The sequence below is a fragment of the Limulus polyphemus genome, unplaced genomic scaffold (assembly GCF_000517525.1).
Source record: "Limulus polyphemus unplaced genomic scaffold, Limulus_polyphemus-2.1.2 Scaffold9081, whole genome shotgun sequence".
NCBI classification, from domain to species: Eukaryota; Metazoa; Arthropoda; class Merostomata; order Xiphosura; family Limulidae; genus Limulus; species Limulus polyphemus.
The window spans coordinates 9,523-22,627 of NW_013674691.1; the positions used below are offsets into that span (position 1 = coordinate 9,523).

General features: G+C 32.7%; 1 protein-coding gene across 1 annotated transcript in view; it reads left to right on the plus strand.

The window, feature by feature from the left end:
* The window catches only part of LOC106475738, a 7,918-nt gene extending 6,812 nt beyond the window's left edge, over positions 1-1,106 (plus strand). Inside the window, exon 4 of the mRNA XM_022379793.1 lies at positions 979-1,106. Coding sequence (XP_022235501.1) covers positions 979-1,081 — 103 coding nt within the window. The 3' untranslated portion in view covers positions 1,082-1,106. The remainder of the gene's footprint in view (positions 1-978) is intronic.
* The last annotated feature ends 11,999 nt before the right edge of the window (positions 1,107-13,105 follow it).

Here is a 13,105-nt window from a genome sequence, read left to right on the forward strand (position 1 = left end):
AGATTTCAGCCTCTCCTCGTATGACAATCCCTCCATCCCAGGCACCATTCTAGTAACCTTTCTCTGAACCCTTTCCAACAAAAAAAGTTATAACACCCAGTGTAAGAGGCTTAATAACTTGTGGTTGCACTTTTAGCCATTAGAAGTACTTCATTTTTTTCGTAATAGAGCACAGGCAAGTTCCTGATAGGCATGCTGAGGAACTAGACTCCATTTCTTAAGGAAACAATTTGACATTAAGCACAGCAATCTCATTCACTCACAATTATTTTTTTAATTACTGCTGCGTTTACTTGATGACACTTATGAAGTAATTGCCATGGTGGCATAAACTTTGATATTTTCTTTTTGCAAAACCAAAGACTAGTGCAATTAATTTATTTATTTAATAATCGGGCTTCTACAAACTGTCACTTCTTTCCCATGTTGATTATAAGAATAAATCTTACATATATTTAAATAATACAGATCACTAGAATAACAAATTTATCAGCCCATTTGGGAAGGAATTGACTTATCTTTGAGCAGGTTTTTTTTTGTCTAGCACATGTAAATTAATTCAGTGGTTTATTTTTTTATTGAGCATAAGTTTTCAAATTTTAAGCATTGAGGTTAATTTTATTTGGAATACGTATACAAGCAACCACTGAGATGTATTATATGTGACACCTCTAAAATACACAATATTTTAGAAGCTAAAAAACAAATTGAAATTTAGTGAAATGTTCAAGCATATTGTTTTGTTGCTCATTACTTTGTTTATATGATTTATAAGTGCATTTGTCCAGTAGTAAATAATTACATTAATTTAACGACTTTTTCTGGTTGTAACAGTATTACTAAGTCTTTAGGCTGTTTCTGAAATAAGCTACATACTTGTAAAGTTGCACAGTATAAATTACTATTTAACTTGCTTCAAAATTTACTTCATGTTAAAAAAATATAAAATAAATTACACGTTGTGTGTCATTTATACAGATTGGAAATGGAGAAGGTTAAAGATCAGATACCCAAGGAAGAAGCATTAGGAGTTAAACCAAAAAAAAACCCATTCTTCAAGTACCTAATGTATATCACATAACACCTGACGAATTTAGCGGTGTACCCAAGTAAGTTACTATACAATTTTACCACTTTCCTTACTAGTTCAATGTGTAGTTATTTAATATATTAACTAGATAATAAGAATGTAAAATAACTTAAAACATGTTGAATACCCCTAAGAGCTTCAATTAATGCAAGTGCGTGTGTGACCCCCAACATATTCTTTGGAGTGCATAAGAATTTTCTCATACATGTGCATCAAACACATATTTCCTTTCAGACATTACACCAAGTAAATGGATATTTATTTATCATTATTAAATCTGATTATGGATCTTAAGAATCATCAGTGTCAATATCATTTCTGGCTGCAATGTTTATGAGGGATTCTAAAGTACACACATCAAAATTCCATTACCAAATAACTTTGTTTATTATCAACTTCTGGTCTCAATAGAATTGGTCTCATTTCTGACTTTATAGCACACAAACCCATGATTCATTCTAATTGGTTAAAGTGGTATCAAAGAACAGTGGCCTTCAAGAGGGCAACAATGTAAATTTATTTTTTATCAACCATGCTACATGTCTTTATTTATTAACCTATCCTCTTTCTTATTTATTAATCTGCTATTCCTATCATTAAAATAATCAGTGAGTTTGGTTTATGAGCTTCAAGTTCTTTCTGTTCTCTAATCTTAACATGATAACCTTGCTCCTTGAAATACAGGTAGAAATGCAGCAGTGTTTATAAATCTATAGGTAGACTATTCAGTAATTATTCAATCTTTGCCTTGCCATATCTGATACACAACATTCAGTTTTCCAGGTGAGAAAAAATTAAGTGCTTTCACCTGCTTATACAAAAAGTAAGTTTAGACGAAATATATCATCATATGATATCAAATCACAGTGTCTCTCCTTGTGGCATCATAAAACACAAACTGGCATTACTCTTTTGGAATCTGGAGCTGTATCACTTGGCAAAAGAACCCTAACTTTTTCTTTGGACCCTCAAACTCTGGGGTCTGGGGGAAGCTCGGCTCTTAGGATGATCCTCCAAAAAAACGAAAGCAGGTCCTCTCAGTACATTGGCTAATGGAGAGCTAAACCAAGAAAGCATGCTTGAATCTTTCTATTTTAGCTGGTATTTAGCCTGGCTACCTCCTCTCTCTCTCAGGATTGAATGGAATGAAAAATGTTTGTCATGCTTGGTATCACCTGCTGGAGAAGTATCTACCTAACAAATTTGAGTTTAAATAATTACAAAAAATACCAGATCTATGTTATTATCACAGTATGACCATAGTAAATTATTTTCTCAGAATTTAAATATCTTACTGCTGTATAAGTTACACACTTAAACAACATTACAGTAAAGATATTCAACACTGACAAAAAAAAAATTCAACATATCAAACAAGAGCTGATGAACATGGAAATTTAAAACTTCCTAAAGTAAACAAAGAAGAACTTAGAAGTTACTTATATCAAGCACTAAAATTTTATAATATTCCAAATATAAATATGAAGTACATATTAAAGAAATAGGTAACTGGTATAGAGGAACCAGGAAGTCTATTTATAGTCTATGCATACATAAAATAAAATATAAAAAGTGTCTTAATTGGAAAATAATATTAAAATATTAAATTTTAATATAAAGTATAAAGGTGCTAAGGATTGAAAGTTAGCTAATGTTACTCCTCTTTTCAAGGGAGGTAATCTAATTATCCCAGTAATTATAGTAATTATAAGCCTATTAGTTTTGGAAATCTGGTAAAAGATGCTTATAAGTTAGAATTTTATTGGATAGACAACGTGGATTTACTAAGGTAAAATCTTGCCTTACAAATCTTTTGACATTCTTTGAAAAGGTTACTGCTTATGTAGATAAGGATATGGGTGTGGATTTGGTGTATCTGGATTTTCAGAAAGCATTTGAAGAGGAGCCACATAAAAGGCTTGTAAAAAAATTATAGGTGTGGGGGATAAGTTAGCAAAATGTATAGAAGAATGGCTGGATGGAGGAAAGCAGAGGTTTGTTATAAATGGAATTCAGTCAAATTGGATTAATACCATGTGAGGTCAGGGCTCAGTCTTAGAACCTTTGCTCTTTTTCATTTACATCAATCACATATATGAAGGAAAGGTAAATAAATTACTTAAGTTTGCTGATTATATTAAGATCTTGGGTGTTGCTAACTGTGAAGAGGATGCTGCTGATTTGCAGAAGTATTTAGATCATTTAGTGAGTTGGGCAAATAAAAAGTAGATGGATTTTAATTATAATACATGCAAGATAATGCATGTTGGTTATCATAATTTGAATTGCAAGTATAATTTGGATAGGAATAACCTTTACAGTGTCATGAAAGAATGGGATCTTGGTGTAATGGTTGATCAGTCTCTTAAGCCATCCAAGCAGTGTACTGTTGCTAGTGTTAGGGAAATAGGATTTTAGGTTGTATCTACAGAAATATTGAATACAAGTATAAATATGTTATAATTTCATTGTATAGGTCATTGGTTAGGCCATGTTTGGAGTATTGTGTTCAATCTTGGTAAGAACATTGAATTTTGGAAAGGGTTCAGAAAAGGGTTACTGGAATGGTGCCTGAGATGGAGGGGTTATATGAGGCGATTTAAGATCTCTGAAATTGTTTTCTCTTGAAAAAAAGAAGAGTTAGAGGGGATCTGATGGAGGTGTTTAAGATTGTAAAGGGAATTGATAGTGTTGATGCATCATTTGTTTCCATAATTAATGACCAGTAGAACTAGGAGACACAAATATAAGTTTTGGCAGGGTAGGAGTCATTTTCAGCTCAGACAGTTTTATTTTCTAAAAGGGTGGTTAGGTCTCTGTGATGGGTCACTTTTTGATGTTGTGGAAGCAGTAAATTTAAGTGCGTTTAAGAGAAAGCTTGATAACTACATGAATAATAAGGGCTGACTTTAATATTTTTTTAACTTATTTATTTAATAGTTTTATATAGAGGATGGGACAGCTGAGTCCCTTATTTTCCCTAAATATTAGGTTATGTTATTAAAGTACACAAGATCTAATTATGCAATTTCTTAATTAATCTGTTTGTTGTTTAGTAATTATTTATTATCCATACTTAAGTAACCTTCTGAATCTTTTATTTTATGAGATTTTATAATTTTTATACTATTTATATCTCTGCAGAGATACATAGTTTTTCTATTGTTTCTTCTTTCTTTCTTCTTTAAAACACTTTTCAATTGACTACCATTTCTTTATTTTTTGGTGGATTTACTTGAATTTTGATAGGGTTATACCTTGAGCCAGTATACCCAGACTATTTTTATTTTTTAGGTTTAAGCCTTTTTAATGATTTTGTAGGGTCAAACACATTAATGGTGAATTTGCCCATTTTTACTAATTATAGGGTGGTCAGCATAATTTTAGGGATTTTTGACGATTTATCCTCTGTATGTTGGCTAATTTATGCGAGATTTGGTACAAAGATACATTTTTAAAGGTCCCATACATATACTTACAAAAAATATGGGATATTACCCATTTTTGGTCATTTTAGGGGAGTCAAAAGGTTAAGTAAACCTATAATTTTAGGGGTTTTGTCAATTATTTATCCTTGTTTCAACCAACTTGCATCAAATTTGATAAAGATACTTTTTGTAGGCCCCAATGAGAGAGAGATAGACAATTTTAGAATGTTTGTTTCAATTTTTCAGCAAGGAAAGTACAATCTGGGGTTTTCATGAACTATTCATGTGTATGTCAATCAACCTACATTGGATTTGCTAAAATGTAAACTTTTTGCAGGTCCCAAGCATGATGTTTTTGGAGTCAAAATTGGTCATGTTTGGATTGTGTGGTGAAGACATGTATTTGCAAATGAATGTTGACCACTTGAATATTTTGTTTTTATATTGAGGGTATTACATTTAATTTTATGAATTGAATGAAATTGAAAAACAAATCAAATGGTTTTGTAACTTATGACTTAAATAATCCTGTACACAAAACTCATTGTCATAAAGTATGGTAGATGCAGTTAATTTAAGAAATTTTAAGATAAAGCTTGATAAACATTTGTTGTCCTTCAATGTTATTAGTAATGTTACGCCTCCATTCGTTAGTTTGTTTCCCGTATAATTTCGTTCCGATGAAACTTTAGCGACACAAGTCCTTTCTTAAATAAAACTGGTTTATTATTTCTGAATACAACTTTGCAATACACTTAATTTCCACAGTCACACTATAACAAACGCTATAATTCACAACGAACATCTCACGTGCTCGAATCAACAATACGTCTCTCTCTGTCCGCAGTTCAATTACACTACATTGTTGCCGTCAGTTCTTGGCGGATTATATATATACAAGACTACTGCATATCTAGTAGCCTCTTGAGCCTTCAGGAAGGGATAGGATCCTTCTAGAAGTTCATGACGTGTTACTAGCGTCACGTGACCCCCGCTGTCGTAACAGTAATATACAAATAAACTTAGTTGTACAGTTTCATGGCTAATCGATTTAATATCTGAATATTCACAGTAACCAACATTAATGTTAACACTTCACTAACTTCTCAATTACTGTTATTAGTGTTTAATAATTTTTTTTTAAAAGACTAGTTTAAAAAAATGTATAATTTATTTTTTTAGGTACATGAAAGGAAGATTGAACTGTGAAACAGTAAATAGAGTTATAGATGGATTAAACAAGGCTCTGTCAGCAAAGTATGCCTTGCTACAAACACCACGAAATCAGCTGGAAAAGGGAGCTTTAAAAAAATACAAAGATTATAAAAGTCAAGAAAATAAAGAAACTCAAGGTAGATTTAGTTTGGAAGTAAATGGTTTTGGGCGAATGTAATCATGTATACAATGCCCTTTTTCATAAGATATGGTAATTAAAACTATTATACTTTAATTTCCATCATAAAAGTAATGTAAGAATTGAATGAAGAAATATAACATTTCATCTTGAAACAATTTACTGAACACTATATGCTTTATATTCCTTTATTTCATGTATATTATTGCTTCAGTTTTCATCACAAGTACCATTGTAATGAATCCTATTGAAACAGTTTATAAAGCTAAATCTCTCATTCTTTTAAAAAATTCTAGAAAAAAATTTTTTTTTGAAAATTTTTTTTTTTAGTTAGAAGAAAAGTTTGATTTTTTGAATATATGTTTATCTGAATCTCAAACTATTTTGCATATTTTATAATATAAAGTATTCAACAAGTGATAACCAATGTTGTCCGAATGTTTGGAGCCCTTATTTAATTTTAAGCCTTCCTTCAAAAAAAAGAAACAAATGATAAATTCAAACCCTTGAAAGTGGTGAAATAAACTAGGTTGAGTCACGTCACTGAATATGTGCTCACCCTTTCAGCAATGGGGACATTATAGTGTGATGATAAATCCCACTATTTGTTGGTAAAAGAGTAGCCCAAGAGTTGGCAGTGTGTGGTATTGACTAGCTGCTTTCCCTCTAGTCTATCACTGCTAAATCAGGGATGGAAAGTGTAGATAGCCCTCGAGTAGCTTTGTGCAAATTCAAAGCAAACCAGTTGGGTGATGGTGGAGAAACTGAGATTTTAAATATTTAAAACTCACAAGCACTGGACAGTTTCTATGTTAAATATGACTGCTGTTTACCATTAAAATTATTTGAACTCTACAAAAAAAATTTAGTTTTCAGATATATATATAAAACGTAATGTAGTTTGAAGATCCTATTTTACATACAAAATATTGTATTTACTTTTATATGTGAATGTTTTTGAATAATTATATTCTTTATTCTGGTTAAAACTTTTGTAGCACTGTTTTATTTTTTAATTATTTATTACATTTATGAAATATGAAGTTTTTTTTTGTGAAATATCTGACTGAACATGCAAAAACTGTTTTTATGCAATCATCAAAATATTTATTGTATAACATTAAGTCAAGTGCTGTTCTTGTGGTTAAGATATGACTGTTCTAAGTACTGCTGTTTGTAAACTAAAGTTGTATTGTCATTTCTAGAGATGTAATATTTGTGATCATTCCTTTTCATAAAATATTCTTTTTTGTTCGCAGATTTTTAAACTCATCCTTTTTAATAATAGTTCCATTCATTTCCTATGGAACACCTTTTGATGATGAAAAAAACGTTCATTTTTTTTTGATCAAATGACTACTGTTGTTATAAAATGTTCTATTGGCAAGTCTATTTTCTAATATCTGGTAAATAGTCATTCTCATACATCTTTGTTTCAGGTTTTTGGTTTTGTATTCAAGAGGATCTTGTCACTTATAGCAACGTACAGTGGGACAATGTCACACGCTCTGCAATAACCATTCTTAGGCACTGTGGCCGAATCAAGGAAATACGTAGTCCTGGTGGATTAGTCAGATTCACTGTAATATCTCATAATCCTTTGAATTCTTAATCCTTGCACCACTATCACAATAAACAGTAGGAAGGATAATTTTGGTGATGAAAACGAAAAGAGTGAAACATTTATATGAACCAGAATGCATGTATCATTTTTATATTTTGGAATATATACATTGATATATCTATGTTCTCTAAAATCCTTTTTTATAACTGCTATTATGAATATCCTTATACTTTTCTTCAGTAAGCTAAGAAATAATGTATACATGTAAAAAGAATCATTAAAAGATTGGTCAGTTTTGGAAATTGCATTTTAAAAGGAAAATTATTGAAATCCAGTATAGTGAGTGTTTTAAAATTGACCTTGTTTTCAGTTGTCATTAATGTTAAGTATAATTAGTAAAAATGTTGTGGTAAACAATATTTATATTTGTAATTTTGTACTTGAGATAAAATAACTTGTGTAAAAGTGTGAAGTTTTTATTATAAAAGATGTGTATGATAATTGAGACTTAACAAATTTCAATATCTAAAATCAAGTGAACAAGAAGTATTAATTAAACAATTAATACCAATAATTTTATATACTTATTAATTTAGAGCAAATGAATGATTTCTCTTATTAAAAAGAAGAGGGAATACTTAGTTGAAAATGGCTATAATTAACATACTAATACACTGTGCATAACAATAGAACATGTTATTCTTAAAAACAAGTGATGATAATTCAAATACTACCTAATGTCTTCCATGACAGGTGGTACATTTTCCACAACTAATCTATAAGGACATGCCTAGTTTTCTATTCAGCTATTACTTCCTACATGTGATTTACTAATAAATCTTCAAATGCTTAATGTCTGTTGCAACAATCTATGTTGTTTTATTACCTGTTGCTTTTTTTTTACAGTAATTTGGAATGACAGTTTTCTGCAGATTCATAGATTTCCGAGTTTTCTTCATCATCTGGGTCATTTTCTGTGATTTGTGTAAATCCGGTTTAAAAATATATGGGGGTCAGCCTACACTACCAAGATGTTCCACATGCTTGCAATGTTTTGTAAACAAAGGTACCAACATATAATTATAATGCAATTCCTCATTGGCTACTCTCCACGGGACATTCTTCTGCACTTATGCTGTGTAACATAATTATGGCCACCTCTATCTTCCTCATGTGAAGACAGTAGTCTGCCAGGTAAAGTTGAAATAATCCATGTTTATAATTCACCATCCAACTGTTGTGGTCAGCTACTTCTACAACACTAGAAAAGAGGTGGTGATTGAACATCTAACATCTCTGGAGGTTATCAAAATAGATGCTCAGCCTCTATATGACCATATCATCAAGTTGTTTGAGGAGAAGGCAATACCTTGGGTCAACCTTGTTTCTGTGCTGATGGACTCTTGCTCAGTGATGAGAGGTTCTAAATCTGGGCTTGAACAGAGGCTCAAGACAAATGCCCCAAATTGCCTGATACCAGCAGTGATATGTGTCATCCACAATGCCTGTAAAGTTTTCTTTAAACCATTTTTTAGGCTGGGTGGAGAAACTATTTAAGGGTCTGCCAAATGATTACAAGCAGTCAGCAAACATGAAAGACAACCTATCTTAAGTCTGTGAACTACTTAATGTAAAGTTCACAATGTCAGATGGCTGTCCATGTATGATGTGTTCTACTATGCCTTCTTGTCAGATGATTATCGGTCCATTTACATCCAGACAGTACTCACTGTATACAGGAAACTGACCATCAGCAAAGAGTCTACAGAGAAAATCAATGAGATCAGGAATGTACTGACAGCCAAGAAGTTGACAGATGATGATGAAAAGAGAAAGCAGAGGATCATAGTGAGACTGTTCCATGAGAGTAAGAGAACACTGCTCATCATGATTTTCTATTCTTCATTGCTTCTGATGTTCAAAACCTGTGTGTGCATATTCCAAACATCTGAGCCCATGGTACAAAACTACATGAAAGTAAGAAGTCTTCAAATAATTCCTCTAATGCTATGTGAAACAAGGATGATTGCTGGGAAATCTGCTAAGCAGTTGAAGAAGATGAATTTGACATCTGTTGATAGCCAGTTTCTTGAACAGAAAAGCATGTTTACAGGTGTTGCGGTGAAGGAGAGCAGGAGAGATAATGTTGTAAAGACAAAGTTTATCCAGCAGGCTTGTGCTGCTTATGTGACATGTGACAGATATCTGCAAGGCAAGCTGCCCCTAGATAACCACTGTTGTGAGCATTATCAGCCATTGACAGAGAAGCATCCAGACATACTTAGTATTGCCGAAAGCTGAAGGAATTGCCACAGTTCATCCCATGTCAGCTGAATGACACACAGAGAGAAGCATACAAGCTGAAAGTCCAGTTTTATCAAGTGAACAGTGAATTACCACATCATACATTGAAGGTAGACAAATACTGGGCCAGCATTCTGGACAAGGGAAAGTACGAGTTCCTGTCGAAGATGGTGACTGCTGCACCCAGTGTCTTCAATGGCCTATTGGTGGAATCATCATTCATTATGTAATGGACAGCAAATCAACAAACATATAAGTGGTTACCTACAGCTCAATCCAGAGTGTGAAATATTGGCTCCGGTCCAATAGGAAAACTGCCGGAAAAGGGTTCTAAAAATCAGATGCTGTCCATGACCCAGTTGACAAACAACTAAGCTACAACATGCAGAAATCAGCATCTGTATACAAGAGAGAGGCTCTTGAGAAGAAATATTGGCACCTACCTTTAAAACCAAAGTTAGCCACCAAGATAAAATCAATCAAAATCAAAGAACAGGCAGAAAGATTTGCCTGTCTGGTATGTGTCATCATACTGAAGGAAAAAATGAGACAACTTGGAGTAAAAGGACGAAAATAATCTGGCAAGAGTGGACTGTCATACTTGTTACTATGCTGTAACTTTGATGTTCTGCATGCATTACTTACATGATTTATGCCCACAATATTTTCTGTCTATGGTCTACTGTGAGTAGATGAGAATGTGAGCTACATCCAAAATTTTTATCTTGTCAGTTTCACTTCACATGGATCAAATCATGTTGCAGTCATGCTACACAACTGAAAATGTAGGTAGTGGTGAGACAATTCATATACGTGTATAAGGAGCGAAATTTTGTCAAAACAATTGCATAATATTTGCAGGAGTGAAATTGTTTGTCTTTGAATTTATATTTATGATTATTATTTGTTAATAATTTCTTCTGGTCATCCCTGAAACAATTCTTACCCCAGCCATGATAAACAAAGTGTGGAATCCACAAACACAAAGGTCGAAAACCGTGGTAAAATCCGCTTATATGTCTTAGATAACAGTACATAGCATAATCCAGAAGGATTCCCATCTGGAAGCGAGGCAAACGAGGTATAGGTTCATCAATAGACAGCTTCTAGTCATACCTCTAATTAAACTGTCACGAGAATGAAATGGGTATTCATGGTATTTTATGTGAAAAAAATGCTGGTGAAGTCAGCAGATGCAGGATGTGTTGGTTTTTGTGTGATGAGACTATTAAAAAGACATTGGGAAACTGTTATCCTTGTACACTACGTGGGTTGTACATGCTCTGGGTGAAAGGATAGTATTGATTTTGTATAAAGTCGTTATGCTCTATGTCTCATTAAGAACTTCTTGAATAAAGAGCTCTAGGTATCAGGGAGTAGTGCTATCCACCATCTCCATATACTTGTCTTTGACTTGTAAGTAAATAAAGATCACTTTTTCACTCTTCTTAGTCTGTTTCTTCAAGTCCGTTAGAAATTCTGATTATTCTTCTAAACATTTACTATTTTCGCCTTTGATTAAATCATTGCACCTGATAATATCTTTCAAAAATTTGTGTGCATTATAGAAGTGGGCTCTATCTTTCTGGGCAGTTGTAAGTCCGGACCCAGCGTCTCATTCCCTTGGCAGCACAGCTCTACCAACAATTTTTCGACAAATAAAATCGAACCACTTCAAATTTACCAAAGAAATTGCTTACACAAAACACAATGTTGTATATCTCGTATAATGTAAAAATATGCAACCATTTTTGCAATGGGCAAATTGAAATATCTTTAGGAGAACGTTTCAAAAATCATAATTATTTCAACCCCCCCCCCCCCCAAAAAAGATCTTTCTGTTCCCGAACATTTAATTTAACCTGATCATCTATCCTATCAGTGATATGGTTCTCTTAGTTATCAACTCTGGATTTAGAAGTAAAACAGATAATATATATATTATTGCATTCTGATTAACTTTGGTTTTCTAATATTTATTCGTGTGCTTACGCAATTTTTAACCCAGTTTTGTACCGCATTTCCTTTGAACTTTTCTGTTTCTGCACTCCCTCGGTTACTATTTATGGTATTCCTAACATTTCTCTTTCCTGCTGTATACCGGAAATCAGTCACATCTGCAATAGTTCTAATAAAAACCAACACTTCCGTATTTTCATAACGATATGCTGTAAATACCACTGACGTCACTAATATCTATATCAATAATTTTCTCATCTTGTGCACTTTCTACTCGTTTGCAACGTATTTGGGCCGGTCGTGATAAAGTGGTTAGCCTGCCGGTGCGGATCGTTTGCGGGATACGTTATGCCGCTAAACACGCTTCGCATTCAATGGGAACATGAAAACTGTGACAGTCAATACAACTATTTGGTTTAGAAAAGTCGTATAGGGAGGGCACTTGTTACTGGTTGCACTCTCATTGCTCATCTATTTGTCAGCAGTTCTAAGTTGAGAATGTCCGTGCTTAAGTCTTATTATAGATGCCATTCAAGTTAAAAACATCAAATAGCAATTCACTATTGAAAAATGAAGATATACCTTTTGAAAGAGCTCTGAGTTCGTAAAGATTCGTTGATGTTCTACAGTGTATGAACTGGAATTACTTAGAAAATTATAAGGATGTACAAGTAGTATGTTTCTGATGAGAAATTATTTTCGTTGTCTTTCAAAATTTTTAATGCATACTAGAGGGAATATACACATTTTGATAAAGTGTTTAGAAAAAACGACCTTTATACACCAGATAGATGTAAAAGAATATTTTTTATCTTAACTATCATTTCGCCTAATCAGGGTTAAACTATATAAAAATATATTTTATATCTATCTGGTGTATAAAGGTAGTTTTTTTCTAAATTTGTTTATCAAGATGTTTAAACTACATGAAATATTTTGTCCATGTCATGAATGTTACCAATAATTAGGCTAAAAGATCGAAATTATACAAAAAAAATTGTAAGAATGAACACAATTTGTACCTTGCGCTCTGAACCAAATTGTCAAACAAAAGCTGCAAATTAAATCATGCAACAATGAAAAGAATAAAATACGAAATATAACATAACGTTTTGGGAGCTACTGGTCCATCTCGGCTGTTCCATCCTCTAAATGAAATTAAAATAATTTTTAAAAATCTTCATATACTTATCAAGCTTTTTCTTAAATTTACTTCCTCTACAACATCCGAAGGCAACCCATTCCAAAGGCCAACCACCCTGTTAGAAAAATGAAGCTGAAGATGACTCCTACCTTCCCAAAATTTATATTTGTGTCCCCTAGTCCTACTATTACCACTGTTAAAGATGATGTATCTACACTATCAATTCACGTTACAAACACCTCAGTCAGATCCCCCTAACTCT